Source organism: Anoplophora glabripennis, unplaced genomic scaffold (genome assembly GCF_000390285.2).
Source record: "Anoplophora glabripennis isolate ALB-LARVAE unplaced genomic scaffold, Agla_2.0 scaffold175, whole genome shotgun sequence".
NCBI lineage: Eukaryota > Metazoa > Arthropoda > Insecta > Coleoptera > Cerambycidae > Anoplophora > Anoplophora glabripennis.
The window spans coordinates 85943-104319 of record NW_019416926.1 but is presented as its reverse complement, the minus strand read 5'-3'; the positions used below and the strand labels follow the sequence as shown (position 1 = coordinate 104319).

General features: G+C 33.9%; 1 protein-coding gene and 2 non-coding genes across 3 annotated transcripts in view; 2 read left to right on the top strand and 1 right to left on the bottom strand.

Annotated features, from left to right (window-relative positions):
- Positions 1-742: 742 nt before the first annotated feature.
- Positions 743-825, top strand: Trnal-uaa. The gene has a single exon. It is a non-coding gene; the product is annotated as a tRNA-Leu (tRNA).
- Positions 826-844: 19 nt separating this feature from the next.
- On the bottom strand, positions 845-916 carry Trnat-ugu. Its single transcript has one exon. It is a non-coding gene; the product is annotated as a tRNA-Thr (tRNA).
- A 9912-nt stretch (positions 917-10828) lies between these two features.
- LOC108904779 (isocitrate dehydrogenase [NAD] subunit gamma, mitochondrial-like) overlaps positions 10829-18377 on the top strand; it is an 80207-nt gene continuing 72658 nt past the window's right edge. The window contains exons 1-3 of the mRNA XM_018707454.1: positions 10829-10854; positions 14053-14153; positions 14227-14390. Of these exons, the coding sequence (XP_018562970.1) occupies positions 10829-10854; positions 14053-14153; positions 14227-14390 (291 nt within the window). The remainder of the gene's footprint in view (positions 10855-14052; positions 14154-14226; positions 14391-18377) is intronic.

The window sequence follows — 18377 nt, the reverse complement described above, 5'->3', positions numbered from 1 at the left end:
ATTGGAGATTTTGATACCTGGAGGTCATTACCTATTTTAAACTGCTCCGATTATGAAGATGTATACGCAGACGCACTCATCGTAGCGTCTGAAAATACGACAACAGATTTGAATACAATTTCTGGACTTATTTACTTTATAACAGTCGCTACAATTGTATTAATACTGAAGAGTATTGCAAAAATCATTCAAAAGTATTATGGTTAATGTAGCGAAAACAGCATAAACTCCACATTTTTGCCGCAGTCCTCCAGATTGACTGGTATCAACAACATACGGTTCAATAGCGCAGCTCCTTCAAGAATTACAACCCTACCACCTCCATAATATTCAAGATGTTATCAGGAAACAAAGGGACTAAAACACACTTTTGTTCAATATATCACAGTCAAGTGTAGCAATAGGTGCTTTTAAAGAGAACGTAATGTTTGGTAGGAAGTCAATCGAAGTAATGCCAAATTCCGTTCCTAAGGACGAATGCTGGGGACCGCCTGAAAAGGTTTGTCGAATATGTCGAAAGCGAGAACGAAACGTTATTTTTCTACCTTGCACCCATGTGGAAGTCTGCTGGATTTGTGGAATGCATATAAAATTTTGTACTTTATGTTATAGAGAACTTTCAGCAACAGTTCGAATATGATATTAAATAACTAACCCATATACATCATGTATTACACCTACTTTATGCCAATAAATAGATATAAAAAAATTGTTTCTCGTTTCTTTTTCATATACCTATCGAGTCAGGTTGGCCGAGTGTTTAAGGCGCCTTGTTTAAGCCTTGGTTCCCTAAAGGGAGCGTGGGTTCGAATCCCACACCTGACATTTTCGATAGAAATGTAATTGCCTCCTGTGAGATTTGAACTCACGACCTCCGGTTTACAAGACCAGTGCTCTAATGCTGAGCTAAAGAGGCTCATGCTAGGTTTACTAGCAAGCCTACATATTAGGCTAAAATTTTTGCTAACACTACAATTATAAAGGAAATAATATATCAGGTTACAATTTATACTAAAAAGCAAGTCTGAACCTGTAGAAAACAGGTCTGAACCAGTAGAGAACAAGTTTTAAATTGAGGTGACCTTGACCCTAGGTGACCTTGACCTCAGACGACCAGAGGTCGATGACCTTGACAAGACCTTGACCCTAGACGACCAACGGTCATGACCTTGATGTGACCTTGACGTGACCTTGACGTGACCTTGACCCTCAGACGACCAGAGGTCGATGACCTTGGCGTGACCTTGTCCCCGGACGACCAGAGGTCGATGACCTTGACGTGACCTTAGTCTAGAATGATGCAATACCGGATAAGAGTGACACAATGCTGTTTGGAGGTTATTGGCCTCGAATGATGCAATACCAGATAAGAATGACGCAATGCTGTTTGGAGGTCATTGGTCTCGAATGATGCAATACCAGATAAGAATGACGCAATGCTGTTAAAGGAAATAATATATCAGGTTAAAGTTTATGCTAGCGTGGCAGTATTAAAGGAAATAATATATCAGGTTACAGTTTATGCTAAAAAACAGGTCTGAACTTGTGGAAACTTGATCTCGAATGCTGCAATACCAGATAAGAATGACGCAATGCTGTTTGGAGGTCATTCACCTCCCCTTATCGTGATTGAATTTTAAATTTACCACCAACTGGTCATGTGACGTCACTTCTATGCCGCCATGACACTTCATGTATGACGGTACTTCCATGCCGCCATGATACTTCTTGTATGACGTCACTTCCATGCCGCCATGACATTTCTTGCATGCCAACACCCACGCATCTCTTGCACAACGACAATGCCCACAAGAAGCCGCTGAAGGAGGGATGGACACTGGCCATCGAGTTCGTGACGTCATTTAGTGCGGCGCAGAAAAAGTGACGCAGAACCCGCCTATTATATCTACTAATAGGAATAATATTCATGAATAGCCCCACATGATGACGGTTCACGAATCGAGTCAGCGGATTCCAACATAACTCAAACAACGATAAACGGCGCCAAGGTCGGTCGCTGCTTGGAGTTGCAGGAATCCAAACTCACATTTTGCAACATTCGGCCGTCCTACAGATGGTAGCGCCCTCGCTGCCACCTTCGGGGGTAATTCTGAAAGTTAAAAGCATTACGCAACATACAAATTGCATAAGAAAATATACTCGTTCAAATTATATTAATAGCAGCAAACATATACACATATACACATATGTATGTACATTTAATTTTAATTACTTTTTTGTTTTTAATAATGCTTATACAGTTCAATGGGCCCGCGCGAGGGAATGATTTGCTATCGCCTTGGAGGCTTTCAAACTCTGATTTACCAACTCGTCAGAGTCCGGGAGCAACCCACTCTCAAGTTCCGGCAATCAGACCGTCTGAAAAATTGGAGTACCGGGCTTCAGACTCCGAATCACCTACCTGTCAGAGTCCGGGAGTAACCCACTCTCAAGTACTGGTAATCAAACCGCCTGAAGACCGGATCACCGGGCTCTGAAAAATAATGCAGACCGCCCTACTCCACCTCCAAATAGCTTACCTTATTAGTTTAGTTATGGTTCATTTAGGAAATGGATCCATGGCTTCATATTCTCAATGCGAGCCACTCCACAATAGGACATACGCGATCTCGACATGCCAGGAATATCTCTGATCTCATACCGGTCCTGCCCTAGGGATGCCGAAACTCGGAAAGGTCCTTTCCATTTTTGCAAAAGTTTTTGACTGGAACTAGTCGCTGGAGACGATATAATTTTAAGAAGGACTAAATCGCCGACTTGATATGTCGTGGGTTGGCTACGTTTTACATCAAATTTATTTTTTGGTCTGCTTGGTAAGCGCTATTGAATTCTGTAATATTCCTTCGTATAGTTGTTACGTCGATGGTCTCTGGAGCGGAAGGAATATGGGCCACTTGACGTGATACCCTGATACCCAAAAGGACTTCACTAGGGGATGCTCCGATGGCTCTATTGATTGTGCCATTAATACCTAGCTGTATATTTATGAGATTGTTGTCCCAACAGTCGCAGTCGTCGTCTAAATCAGCCCCCATCGTGGCCATCAAGTCTAAGAGCGTTCTGTTATACCTCTCAACTTGGCCATTACCCCTAAGTAATCCGACCGCGTTCAGGTAGTGAGTAATACCGTACTTTTCGCAATAATTTTTGAAGGAATTTGAAGTAAACGAGCGTCCTCTATCACTAATAATTCTACGAGGCGATCCAAAAACTTTTATTATTTCATTGAGCGCTTTTAAAACGTATTTGGTTTTTGTCTTTGGTACTGCATAAAGAAAAATGAATTTTGTAAATGCGTCAACAATAACAAAAACTGAGTATTCCCTTTTCTGGTTTTAACAAAGGGACCTATATGGTCAATGTGGATGGTATGAAATGGTGTAGCAATCTTTGCTATAGGATGAAGATACCCTGGTTTTTTATTCCCAACCGATTTAAAATATAAACAATTCAAACAATTTCGTACATATTTATTCACAAAATGACGCATGTGAGGAAACCAATAAAATTTTGAAACTAATTCGTATGTTTTATCCACACCAAAATGGCCAACGTCGTCGTGATTTAATTTTACTATCTGAAAACGCGCATACTTAGGAACTATCCATTTTGAACCATACGTTGTCTGCCTGTAGACTTTACCACCCTTCAGTTCAAATTTATTGAAAATATCTTTGTTATTATTGTAATCGCCACTCTCCAATATCGTTTTAATATTCTGTATATTCGTATCACCCTGTTGAGCTGCCAGAAGCCAGTCACTTTCATTTATTGTTATATTGCCGACATATTGTGTATTCGAAAATGCAGGATTCCTGCTTAAACAATCAACATGCCGCATCGCGTGGTTGGGTCTATGCTTAAGAGTATATTGAAACTCGCTAAGTTGCATAACCCACCTTGCCACGCGTGAATTTATATCTCCCTTTCTGAATGTATGGCATACTGCTGCGCAATCTGTGTTTTACTGAATAGACGATTGCTAAAGTTTCAAGGTCAAAGAAATAATATTTTTGTTCCTCAGGGGAGGTTTGCTTGCTGAAGTAAGCAACCACAGATTCTTTCTCGTTTTCTACTTGGACTAGTACACCCGCAAGTCCGATCCGACTGGCGTCTGTGTATAACCGACATTTCAAATTCTTATCGAATAGCCGCAACACTGGTTTAGTAATCAAATGCTGTTTAAGTTGATCAAAGGCCGTCTGTTGTAATTCGGTCCATTGCCATTCTACATGTTTATGTAACAAATGAGTTAATGGTTTTGCTTTTTCAGCATATTTGGGAATAAATTTTCTAAAATAACCCGTTAACCCGAGATATTGTCGCACTTGGTGAACATTGCATGGTGCGGGAAAATGTTTCACTACATCTATTTTGTCAGTAGTGGGACGTATTGTAGAATTTGATATTTCATACCCAAGGAATGTAATCTTAGTTTGTAAAAAGAAACATTTAGATAGCTTAAATGTCAAGCCATGTTTGCGCATTAATTCAAGCAACTCTTTTAGCGATTTCAATGTTTCTTCGATAGTTTTTCCCGGAACCAAAATGTCATCCAAATAGACGACAAATTTAGTAAATCGCAATTGCCCCAAAATTTTATTAATTATTCTTTGAAATACACATGGCGCTGTCGTAAGGCCAAATGGCATTTTCAAAAATTCATACTGCCCGTCCTGAGTTACGAAAGATGTTTTCTGAATTGAATCCGCTGCCATTCGAATTTGGTAATAGCCCGATGCCAAAACTAAACTACAAAAATATTTATATCCTGACAATCTCTCAATTTCATTTTCTATGATTGGCAACGGATAATGATCAGGCTCAGTTATTCGATTTAATGCACGGTAATCAATACACAAGCGCCTGTCGCCCGTCTTTTTCTTAACCAACTCTACAGGGCTTGTATATGGGGAAGCTGAATCTCTGATTATTTTATGAGATAGTAATTCATCAACTAATTTACGAATGTACTCTCTTTTATCGTCTGGATATCTCCGAGGTCTATGTGTAATAACTTTATCAGAATTTAGCCGGATACTCATTTCTTCATTACACGTACCTACCTCAAAAGAATACCGTGCGAAACGATCCTGATATTGATTTATTAGATTCATTAGTTTATGTACAGTCGCACGTTCGCTTATTCCAATATTTACTTCGGTTTCTTCAAAATTCCGCTTTAGATGAGTGACAGAGGAAAATGAAAGGGTACTTTCAAATTTCTCATATTTTACGTCAGAACATTCAGTAAAATTTTGACCAATTAATACGTCGCAATCCATAATTTGATTATTTCTGATATAGAACTCAATAGTTTTTAAAACAGAATCTATTTTTATCTCTGCGGTAACCTTGAACTGAAGCAACAAAGCTCCGTGATTGCAAACCTAAACTCTTTATGACAGATTTAGTCATTAATGAACATTCGCTTCCCAAATCAATAAACGCCCGAATTTGTTGTTTGTTTATATAAACTGTTTTAATAAACTTTCCCATCGTGACACTGACTCCGCTTACACAATTTACGTGACGATAGGGAACAAAAGCTTGAGTATTATTCTGTTCAGTTTGTCTAGGACAATTACTTTTTATGTGGCCCCTTTCTTTACATCTGAAACATTTTATTCCTGTCATCTTCGATGTGGCTATGCGGGACGGATCTTCGCTCTTCCCAGTCGAAGTACTCGGCAAGTTTATTTGTGTTGACGTTTTATCATCTAGTGATTTCAAATGTTTGGCTAAAGTGGCCGGATGCCTTATTATACCAGCAACTTCGACTGAGAAACGAACCTGCTCATCCCGTATAATCAAATTTACTATGTCGGCGTCGGGTATAGTTAAATTCATTTTATTAATCAAGGACAATTTGTTATAAGCGTACTCATACAAACTTTGGCCGGGTTGAGATATATGTACAAGCAAACATTGAATACATTAAATTATGCAAATCCCGCTTTGGTTCAAAATGTTCTGTCAATAATCTTTGCCATTCTTGCCAAGTAAAGAGACGAGTCGGCAAACTCCTATACCAAGTTTCTGCCGGACCTCTCAGCTTGCCTAAAGCCAAATGACAAATTATAGTATCGGGCCAATTATACATGCCCGCGTACTCATTAATAGATCGAAGCCATTCCTCTACATTATCATTAATTGGATTGAATTCACTGATAATATTAGAATGTATAGTAAGACCTAATAATCTGGAATCATTTTGTGGTTTTACGGCATTGACTATTTTATTAATGCCATCTAAAAACGTTTGACTTAGTATAGAAATATCAGACTCACTACCCAAACGTGTTCCGTCGGAACCCATGACATGATGACGGTTCACGAATCGAGTCAGCGGATTCCAACATAACCCAAACAACGATAAACGGCGCCAAGGTCGGTCGCTGCTTGAAGCTGCAGGAATCCAAACTCACATTTTGCAACACAATCATAAATAAAAAAGTTTATCGATTGGTGAAAATTGTATTACACAAAATTTAAATATCAAGTTTTCCTGATTTTTAGCGAAATGAAAAAGCGAGTTTTATTAAATCTATTAGTACTGTTAAAAGCGCTATTGTGTCTTTAATTAAAAAAAATTACTCTGATAGTACAATTATTTTTTGAGATATAACGGTGGAGACTTAAAAAACATATTCTCATAAAAATATTTTTTTTTTATTTTTTCGAAATTAAAAAGATCCCGACCAACAAAAAATGTCGTAAAATATGATTTCATATGCCCAATCACATGCTTAATAAAACCTACCATGCCTGACCTGGTTCTACGTAAAAAAACGACACAATAGACTTCAAATCGCTGCACTATGTGTACCTATTGCTGAAATCAGCACCAGGTTTACTGCAAGATTCATTGTGCAATTGTCTATCAAAGCTTTCAATGGATTTGATTCAGGGCACTTGAGTACAAAGGGGTAAATTAAAGCAAGTGACTATGTTGCAGACTTCCATTAGAAATAATAATAATAATAATAATAATAATAATTTATTAGCCCAACAGAAGTAATTCCATTTATAGAGCTAAATTACATTGAAATAGTACATAATATAAATATAAAAAACTCAATAACATCAAAAGAACAAAAAACAAAAAAAAAGAAGAAAAATACAATAGTTCGGTAAAGTGTAGGAGTTAAATGAATATACTTAACCTAAGACATGTAACTTAAAGCAAGAGAGGCATCAATTACGATCATGGTTTACTATACTCATACATAACATTTTGACCGAGCAATCGTTTATATCGCAAGTGTTACAGATAGAATTAAATGTCTTGCACATAAAATAAACTGGGGACTTTAACAATAAGTTTGTGCAAGCCCTTGGCAAATAAAAAGTTGCATGATTCCTCATCTCAGCGCGTGGTACTAGAAAACTTAGTTGCTCTAGCAAATCTGGGCAATCGATTTTATTATGAATAAGATTATAAAGGAATTTTACCGACTGACAACGCCTGCGGGTTTCTAAAGCTTGGAAGTTAAACATATCTAATAATGTATCGTGATCGAAGCNAATGTTGGTCCCCTGATTACGCAACTTTGCCCCCATTTAAGCTACTTTGTACCACTTACCGTTTCCGAGATCCCTGTAGTGAGAAGCGAATTTGTAACAGCCTGTATATTTTGACCCAAAAGAAGAAGTAAAAGTTTCGGTAGACTTTTTGCATATTTCCAATCATTTTGCAATACACGCACAATTTGCACAGGAAAATACAACGTTTAGAGAAATTTTTAAGCCCAAGATATATGGGTCACGTAAGGCATTACTGTGTAACACATTGAAATTTGAAAAAAATGTCTTTTTTTCGAAAAACTCAATTTTTGCAAAAAATATAAGAATATTTTGCAATTTTATAAAAATGCACTTATTCTACTTGCAAAGGACTACATATTTTGAAAGTTTCGTAAAAAAATCTTATTTTGTTTTAAAGATGTAGTTTTTAAAAAAATGCGATTTTTTGCCGTTTTTTTTGCAATAACTAATACATTTGTTACACAATTGACATTGGGCTGGGCTCGAAATTTTTGTTATGAAAATTTATTTTGTCTGAAATATTTTTTTCTAAAATGTTTTTTAAATGAAAAAAAATTGTTTTTTGCGAACTTTGGACCATATTGAAAATGAAACCATAACATTCAGTTGGGATAAAGTAGTTCCTTCAATTCTACAGATTTTTTCCTAATTTTTACGTGTCTTTGTTTACTGAACTAAATTCTGGCACATAAAAATCTAATTTGATTGGACTAGTAAGAAAAACACCTCTCCTATATCAAACTTATCACAGGGGGCTGGTATTCCAAAACATTCAGTTTAATTAACCATTTCCGCACAACTACAGACCCCCGATCATATTCACAAGAATATTGTTAAAATTAATTTGTTACTGTTAGTGTTACTGAATGCCCAATGCATTACTTTATACCTGTCACTGTTTCCCAGTAGGTACAAAGCAATACTTTGTGTTAGTAGGCATTGAGCACCATTTAATAATAATAATAATAATAATAATAATTTATTTTCCTCAGAGACATAATATGTATAGGAATAGTCAAATAAAACTTACAAACTAAGACAAAGTAGGTAAAAATTCCAATATGGAATAAAAACATTTTTCCATTAAAAGCTGCTTTAAAGCTTTCTTAAACAAATATTCACTTTTCAGCAATTTTAATTGGTTAGGTAACTTATTAAATAGCCTAGGACCTAAACAGTCGGGAGAGTTGGACGTTATTCTTATTCTAGCAAATGGAACATGTAAATTCATATTTTGTCTCGTATTATGTTTGAGGAGTGCATCATTTAAAACAAATTTACTTTTATTTTTGAAAACATATAAGCAGGTCTCAAATATGAACAAACATGGTAAAGGTAAAATTTTAAAATTTTTAAAAATATCTTTACACGAATAATGACTGGGAACTCCTACCATATATCTTAATAATCTCTTATTATCTATCTCTCTGCTATAAAAACTTGTATAAAAATATGTAGAATTTCCCAAAAACAACATATCACAATATTTCTGCGAGCTATGAAATCTTGTAATATTGGTTTAAAAATACAAATTATTCTCGGAGAACCATTTTGTTAGATCTTTTAATAAGATATTACAATTTGTCTCCAAATCCTTATCGTTTGTGTTCGATGTAATTAAAGATGTGTCATCCGCATACATGGTAAAATTTGTGCTTGGTGAGATAGCATGTAAATCATTGACATATATTAAAAACAGCACCGGTCCTAGAATCGAGACTTGCGGTACACCCATCTTTACAGGATACTGCACCGAACAAATATTTTCTACTGAGACATATTGAGTTCGGTTCTCCATGAAAGTTTGCAACCAATTAAGAGGCAAGCCTCTGATACCACAAGAAGAAAGCTTATATATCAGCCTCTGATGGTCGACACAATCGAATGCCTTACTTAGATCGCAGAAGATACCGACCGGACATTCACCTGGCTCTATGAAATTATAAACCTTTTCCAAAAAAGCATGGATTGCTGTGCCTGTAGACATACCACTACGAAACCCGTGTTGGTTCTTGGTTAAAATATTAAATTTATCCAAAAAAGGCATCAGTCGTTCCAAAAAACAATTAAGTAAGACATATTGTACTTGACTTATACTAATTCACCTCTTTGGACTCAAGTACTGTTGGTTAAGTCTGGTGCAAGTATTGTAAAAGTACCTTGCATAAGAAACGATATAAATTTCAGCAATAGACATAAAACAATCCGACACAATTTGGCTATTTCAAGTAAACTTGAAACACTTTGTATTAGAATTGCACACGATTGTGCTACCAGGGTATTTCTAATTCAATTAAATAAGTAAATAAAAAACTAAAATATAAATATACAAAACAAGGAGGCATCGGTGCCTTTTTCAGATTTTAAAACTAACTAATTAGGAACAATTTTTTTCCTATTCTTTCTGATTTGTTCTCTTAAAAATCAGTGTGGAAGGAAATATTCATACACATCTTATTTGTGACAAAACAATATATTACAGAAATATTTAAATAGCTATTATCTACGACAATAATCTTGAAATAAAGGTAGCGTTTCTCCTTAAATTACAAACATTAGCAACATAATATTAATGAACATATTATGATTATATCAATCAATGGATATCCACGTTCTGGTTTACATTGGGTAACAGATTGTTGGTACGAGATATTATTTAATTTAATTTTAGTTAGCTATTTATTTTAGTTTAGTAATTATGGGAAGAAAATAAATAAATTTGCTTAACTTACACAATACGTAAAGAGAATTATTAAGACTAAAGTTTATTGTATTCCTCACAACTAGGAGTGGTACCTAGATAATACCTCAAAAGGGTACTAGTATTAGTATTGAATATGGTGTGGTTGATAAGTACCTACCACTTAATAAAAAGGAAAATAATAATAATAACGGTAAATTGACGTCCACTTATCTAGCAAAAATCCAGAACGTAGATTCCAGAGGAATTTATCTAGTATGTATGTATGTCGGAAGGTGGTGGAATTGTTTTTCCACCGCGGCACTTAGGCCTTATTAGGCCCCTTGTACACCCTCTTTTCCTTCATTACTCGAGTACTTTTCTTCAAACCATCCTATTTACTAGAGGGGTGGCTTGGTGGCAAAGTCTCGTACAGTTTGTGTATGATATCATGGTCTTGAGTTACATAGATTTTCTTTGCTCTGTTCTCATTACCATTTATCGGGGACCACACGCATGCGGCAAATGTTGGGCGACCCAGGTCTCTGGTAGGAATTTATCTAGTAGTAGAAAGGCTAGATGGAATCCAAGTTGAGTGGTGAAAGGTAAGTATTCTCCCGCGTGGCGGAAGACAGCGGGTGGAACCGGCCCACTAAAACTGCCAAAGGTTGGTTTGATCTTAGGCCCTCAAGGGAGGTTACATAATCCTGTTCTAACACATATAGTAGGAATAACCTTGGTGGGGAAAAATTAGTCCTACAAAAAAATCCTAGAGCCACAAAAAGGCATTAACTAATGTCCAAGCACATGAATAAAAGGTTAAAAATTATTATACCTCTTTCGTAGAGAGTTTTCTGATCATCAGAAGATGATAAAACGGCATAGATGGCTATAGAAGGAAAACCTCTACCCTGGAAAATTATCTTCCAGGTGCTGGACAAGTGGTGCTGACTATACAAAATCCCCAAAAGGCTATACTTTTAATAACAAATAACTCCAATAAAGGTACAAATTTTTGACCAAAAGCACTTTAAATCCCAAACTAAGGATTCCAATTTTCACTAAAGAGCACTTAGTCGTGCACACTTGAAAGCAAGAAATCTGACTGTTTTTTCCGAAAGTCTCAAATCTAGTTTAAAAAAAATCTTGGAGGGAAATAATAAATATATCAACAGAAAATAAAATAATTACCTATAATTCCCGGGTACCAATCCAGTAATGGAAATATTATTATCCACACTAAAGAGAGGGAATTGGGTAATATGATAAAAAAGACGGGACAAGCAATTTTAAAATTTAAAGAACCCTACTTTGTTTAGGACACCTTTTTATCTCGTAGTTTTTGTAAATTAAACGGCGCCTATGAGGGGTGAACTAGGCGCGAAGAGGACAAGTTTTGTTGATTTCTTTCACTTTCCGGATCGTTATGCAACTCAAAATACTTAGGTATAAAGTTATTATAATGGGACATTATAATGAACATGCTAAATGGATAAAAAATGAAACCGAGAGACAAAAACATACCCTAGCGCAAGTAGAATATCTCATCACAGACGATGAACTGACATATTCATGAAAACAGAAACATAGGTTTCAGTAAATTAGGCATTAGAAAGTTAAAAATTCCTTTATAACAGTTTAGTCCAGACGGTATCTGTTTCAAAAAGCCATATTTGGGTGAATCGTATATCCACGGAGATTTTTGGCTTTTTGGCTTTCAAATATCACTAGAAATGAAAATTTTTCTATGCGCATAAAAAAAAACGTGGGCTTAACTTTTGACGGTACAATATGTTAAAAAAATTGGAAAAATGTCATATTTTTTTTCCTATTTAATAATGTATCTTTTTAAGAATTGATTTTAGGCGAAAATGGAAGAGGAAAAAAATGTTTCTAATTAAATTTTTTACAACACATAACTGGTTACAAATTGAATGAATCGTGATTATTATGGTAAAAATCGAAAAAATCACAAAAATGGAGTTAAAAAACAATACTTTTTAGGGAATTTTTTTGGTGTATTTAAATTGGGTGTAGGACCTTTATCAAGAAAACTATATGTTATATAGAATCATCACACCAAATTTCATCAAAATCGGTTCGATAGATTTTGCATAATAATTTTGCATCCAGATTAAAAAAAAATTGCAAATTTTCAAAATTTTCCACAGCAAAAACCAAGGCCCTTAGATACTTGAAAATTTAATCACATATAGAAGGGCTCTCAGGCTTCCAAACTTTTTTAGAAAAATTCGAATCCGTCAATTAGGAGAGCTCTGGTGCTTGTTGAAACATTGGTCGAATTTTTGTACTTATAAACAATTAGAACTTTGTGAATAATCAATCAAATCAAATTTTTTAAAGCAGGTTTTAAAAGTTCTTGGAAAGACGCTTCTTTAAAAAAAAACAGATCGATTGATCAATTAGTTACGTAGTTATAGACGATTCAATTTCGAGCAGGCCGAAGCGGCCGCGCTCTCTGCTTCCCCCACCACCACCACCCGTACGATTTTATTGAATTTCTCGCTTGCATAAATAACTTTAAACACGTTTTAAAGTAGGTTGCCAATGAAGAAAAGTATTGTAATCTTAGACCTGGTAAGTACTCGGAATACCAAAGGTATTTTTCGAAAAATTAGCCCGGATGTCCCAGTACATTTAGTGTAAATGACGGCTATAACTACGTAACTAATTGATCAATCGATCTGTTTTTTTTTAAAGAAGCGTCTTTCCAAGAACTTTTAAAACCTGCTTTAAAAAATTTGATTTGATTGAATATTCACAAAGTTCTAATTGTTTATAAGTACAAAAATTCGACCAATGTTTAAACAAGCGCCAGAGCTCTCCTAATTGACGGATTCGAATTTTTCAAAAAAAGTTTGAAAGCTTGAGAGCCCTTCTATATGTGATTAAATTTTCAAGTATCTAAGGGCCTTGGTTTTTGCTGTGCAAAATTTTGAAAATTTGCAATTTTTTTTTCAAAATCTGGATTGCAAAATTATTATGCAAAATCTATCGAACCGATTTTGATGAAATTTGGTGTGATGATTCTACATAACATGAAGTTTTCTTGAGCCAAGTATAAAGGTCCTACACCCAATTTAAATACACCAAAAAAATTCCCTAAAAAGTATTGTTTTTTAACCCCATTTTTGTGATTTTTTCGATTTTTACCATAATAATCATGATTCATTCGATTTGTAACCAGTCATGTATTGTAAAAAATTTAATTACAAACATTTTTTTCCTCTTCCATTTTCGCCTAAAATCAACTCTTGAAAAGATACATAATTAAATAGGAAGAAAAATATGACATTTTTCGAATTTTTTTAACATATTGTGCCGCCAAAAGTTAAGCCCACGTTTTTTTTTATGCACATAGAAAAATTTTCATTTCTAGTGATATTTGAAAGCCAAAAAGCCAAAAATCTCCGTAGATATACGATTCACCCAAACAAAACAGATACCGCCTGGTCTAGTTTTCTTTGCACTTATTTAGCTGCATTGTTACCTACCTCATAAAATAACGAAGAAAATACACAATTTATACCTAATTCGTTTGATTTTATTAGAATATCTAGAAATACCGTTTAAAATATTTATAATTTTTGGGAAATTGTCAATTCATTGAATTTTACGTAAAAATATTAACGTAACGCTCAATCAAATCGACTTGTAAAATTGTTTTGACTTACTCGATTATAACGTGAAAACGTATAAAAACGACAGTTGTTAATTGTCAGTTTTATTAACAATTTTAATATAATGATTCAAAAAGTAATAAACATTAAAATTATTTATAGCTACTTGCGCAAATATTCAACAGCTACTGTAAAAGTAGTCAAAGAGGAAGTATTATCACCTTCAACATATGGAGGAAGGCATTTAGTAACCATGTTACCAGGCAAGCAATAATACCCATTTCGTAAAAATATTAGGGACTTAAAAAGATTCAGTTTTTAAATGATACGGTGTAGGTGTTGGTTCTGGTCCTCGATTAATGGAATACGTTAAAGATATTTTTAAAGCTGCTTACGTTCCTGTAGATTTTGAAGTTATCGAAGTTAAATCAGAAAACCATCAGGAGAAAGACGATAGGATGATGGTTTCTTCTCTTCTTCGTAACCGTGTTGGAATAAAGGTAAACAAAGGGTAATTACTATTAATAATTATAAATAAATGTACCTACTTTGAAAGGAAACGTTTCTTCTTTTTAAAATTATTGTTACTGTGTAGCAAAATTATTTATACAGGATATTCCAACTTTAGGAATGTTTCTCGGATCATTTTAGATGAAAAAGCCTTAATCTAAAAGCCCTTGGTTTTCGATATACGCGATGTAGATCTTAAAAAAAATAAGAAATTCTCATTTCAAATAGAATGAAGAATTCTATGAAAAAAAAGAATAGTTTTTAAAGAGTTATTTATTTTTCAAAAAAATATTGCCAAAAAACTTGATTTCTACATGGATCATACTTTGCTCTAGAATCCGCTAAATATATTTTAATGTTGACTTTTTAAATACTATATTATATTATTATTACATATTATTCAAGAACATTTTAGATAAATATGTAAGTAATAACTGATTCCACGAGAATTACAGAACATTCATCAACTCTTATTGATAATGTCTAAACATTGTTACTGATGTTCGAGTATTAAATAATAGCTTTGTTCCAAGTGCATTAGAATTAGTTTCCAACAGTCCGACGCAATCGCATTTGATTCAAAACAATGAATTTTGAACCTTATGTAAGCATTATATCCATATGCGCATGCCTCTGACTGTTGAAAACTGTTTTGGATTCTACTAGGAACAAAGCTAATATAGATGGTGTATTAGATCACAGTTTTGTTAACCTAAGCCGCAAATTCGCTTTAAAACATGGACATAGACATGGTTAATTAAACAATTTAATTATGATTTCCATAACATTTTCTGGGATTATATTTATTATCTTGAAGATGTGAATGATATGGTTTCTGTTGTTAATAATAATGTTTTGTTTTTGTTCGATTTCCATGCCCCTCTTAGAATAGTTAAAATAAGTAAACTTCCTGCGTAGTGGCTGTCAATAATTTTAAATTCATGATGAAACTTAAGAAATAAAGCTCATTCCAAATATCGTAAATTAAAAACTGAGGCATCGTGGGAAGACTATAAACGATTTCGCAACCTTGTTAATATGGCGGTTAAGTCTGAGAAAAGGGCATACTTAAATCACGTTTTTAAGACAGACTCAAAATATTTTTGGAAAACTTTAAGATAGGTATTTGAACATTTGCTGGACACTCCTCAATCGTATTCAAATATTACACATTTAACAAGCCTTTGGCTCATAACAATACGTTGGTATATAATTATATCGCTAACTGTTGTTATTTTATTAAATCCTGTTACTTTAATAATAGATAGCACAATATGAATGATGGATTTATTTTCTCTCCTGTACCTATCTAATTTATCGATAGAAAAAATATTTTTCGTATTAAATCAAATGCTGTTGGTCCTGATGGCTTAACTGTGAAGATGTTACTTTATCTTTTACCTCATTTAAGTGATCATATTACTTTTATTATTAAAAAGTGTTTAATTACTGGTGTGGTTCCGAATTCTTGGTAAAAGGCAATGTGATATCTGTTCCCAAATATTCTAATCCTACTATTATCAATCATTTTAGGCCTATAAGAATATTATCAGTTATGTCTAAAATATTAGAAAAAGTTGTTAAGGAGCAGTTTAATAAATATTTAATGAAAAATAAAATTATTTCTTCGACTCAGTCGGGTTTTCGTAAATCTTATAGTAAGTACCTCCACAGCGTTGCTTAGTGTTATGGATGATATTTTTAGTGCCTGCGATAAAGGTAGAGACAGGTACTTAATTTTATTAGATTATAGCCGAGCATTCGATACCCTAAACCTAGATCCTAGACCAAGGGTCGGCAACTGGCGGACCGCGGTCCAGGTCCGGACCGCGGAAGGTAAAATACTGGACCGCCAAAAATTAGTTATAAATTACTCAAATAAATTATTTAAAAAATGTTTTTTACGTTTAAGTGCCAATTTTATCATTTTTTCTAGTATTTTACAATTGTGTGTGTTTTGAGTTCTTAATGGTAAGCAGATTAAATTTGAGTCCAATTAAAAATAAAAATAAGAAATATGAATTTTTTTCTGGACCTCGTTAAAAATTTTCAAAAGTATCCGGACCCCACCTAAAATTACTTGCCGACCCCTGTCCTAGACCATGCTACTCTTAGTATTAAACTTAATTACTTTGGTGTTAGTATAATTTGTCTTTAAAATTTTTTAAAAATTATTTAATTAATATACATCAAAAAGTTCTTTTAAATAACACGTTTACAGAGTATATTTGCTTAAGTAAAGGTGTACCTCAAGGTAGTATTTTAGGTCTCTTGCATTTTTCTATATACAGCTCCACCACGGCCACCTTCGTCTTGTACGAATTGGCGACTCATCAGGACATCCAGTGTATATACTTCAGATTTGTCTAGTAATATGCTGATGACACTCAAATCTATTATTCTTTTGATTATCGTGACCTGGATAAGGCTGTTGAAAATATTAATTCAGATTTTGCTGCTATCAGTAGATATTCTAAAGCTCATGGATTAATTATTAATGAAAGTAAGACAAAGTGTTTGGTAGTTACCTACAGTAATCCTATTCTTTCAAATCAATTTTTTAATGTTGTATTAAATAATATAACGTTACAACCAGTAACTTGTAACAATGTTGGTTTAGAATTGGATGTAAATCTCATATTTAATTCTCATGTGTATAATTTGGTAAAAACGTCTTTTGGTAAATTAAAACTTTTTTATAAAGATATTTTATCTACTTATGTTAAGTTACGATTGTGTAACTCAATAATTCTTTCTCGAGTAACATATTGCGATATCGTTTACTGGCCTGCATTGTTAGAAAGAGATAAATATTCTTTAGAAAAAATCCAAAATGCTTGCCTTAGGTTTTGATATAACATTAGAAAATATGAACATATATCTGCAGTTTTGTATGACTCTAAATGGTTTAATCTGAACGTTTTGTAATTCACCTAGCCTGTCTTGTACCTACATACATAAAGTTTTAGCTATTAAACAGCCACAATACTTATATGACAAAATTATAAAAAATTCTGATATAGGTACATGACTATATCACTAGATATCGTGAAATATACCCAAGCACAGACTAACTTTATTCCATCGCAGCTTTATCTACAACTCTACAAATGTATTTAATTCGATACCAGTGGACATCAAATTATCTTATATATAACATTGCTATATTCAGAAAAAGGATCAAAGAATTTCTTGTACTTAGTCGAGGTCTTACATAGTTATTTCTAATTTATATTTTTTATATTGTTTTTTTCTTTTGGAATTATATTTGTATTATTTAGGGTGGTTATACTGAACTAACTCTGTTGGATATCGACTCTCATTTTGATATATTTGTTGTTGTTGTTGTTGTTGTTCTTATTATTATTATTATTATTATCGTTCGGTTGCTGATTGCGCGAAAAAAATTTTTATTGTAAAACCTAAATATTAGATATTGCATGGCTTTGTACATATTATGTGGCATTGACTTTTATGTGACATTAATGTTGGATAATATTTTAAAGTGTATTGTTTCTGTAGCCACTCTACTGACGGTTTGTAAATTGTGTTTAAAGGCTCATTCTCATCTGTTAAAACTGTAGCTGCAGTTGTACGTTAGACGTTTAAAAAATGAAATAGGTACATCCAAGTTGAGAAAAATTGATAGGCAATTCTAAGGACATAAATAGATGGTGCTACTTATACAGGGTATTTCTAAAATAGAGTTCCAAACTTCTGCTGCGTTTATATCTCATTAAAATAAGCCAAAAAGTTCCTATTAACATGTGCCCTAAAACGCACCCTTAGGAAGTTATATGCCCTTAAAAGGGCTCAAACAAAACTGTTTTTTTTTCTGTTATTGACAAAACGGTCGCAAATAAATAGAAAAAAATGTATGGGTCTTACATAACTTTTTACGTTAAATAACATGGGCTACTCCGTTTTTCGACATGCAATTCATATGCGTCCCATTTAGGTTGGTGAAGGGGGTTTTC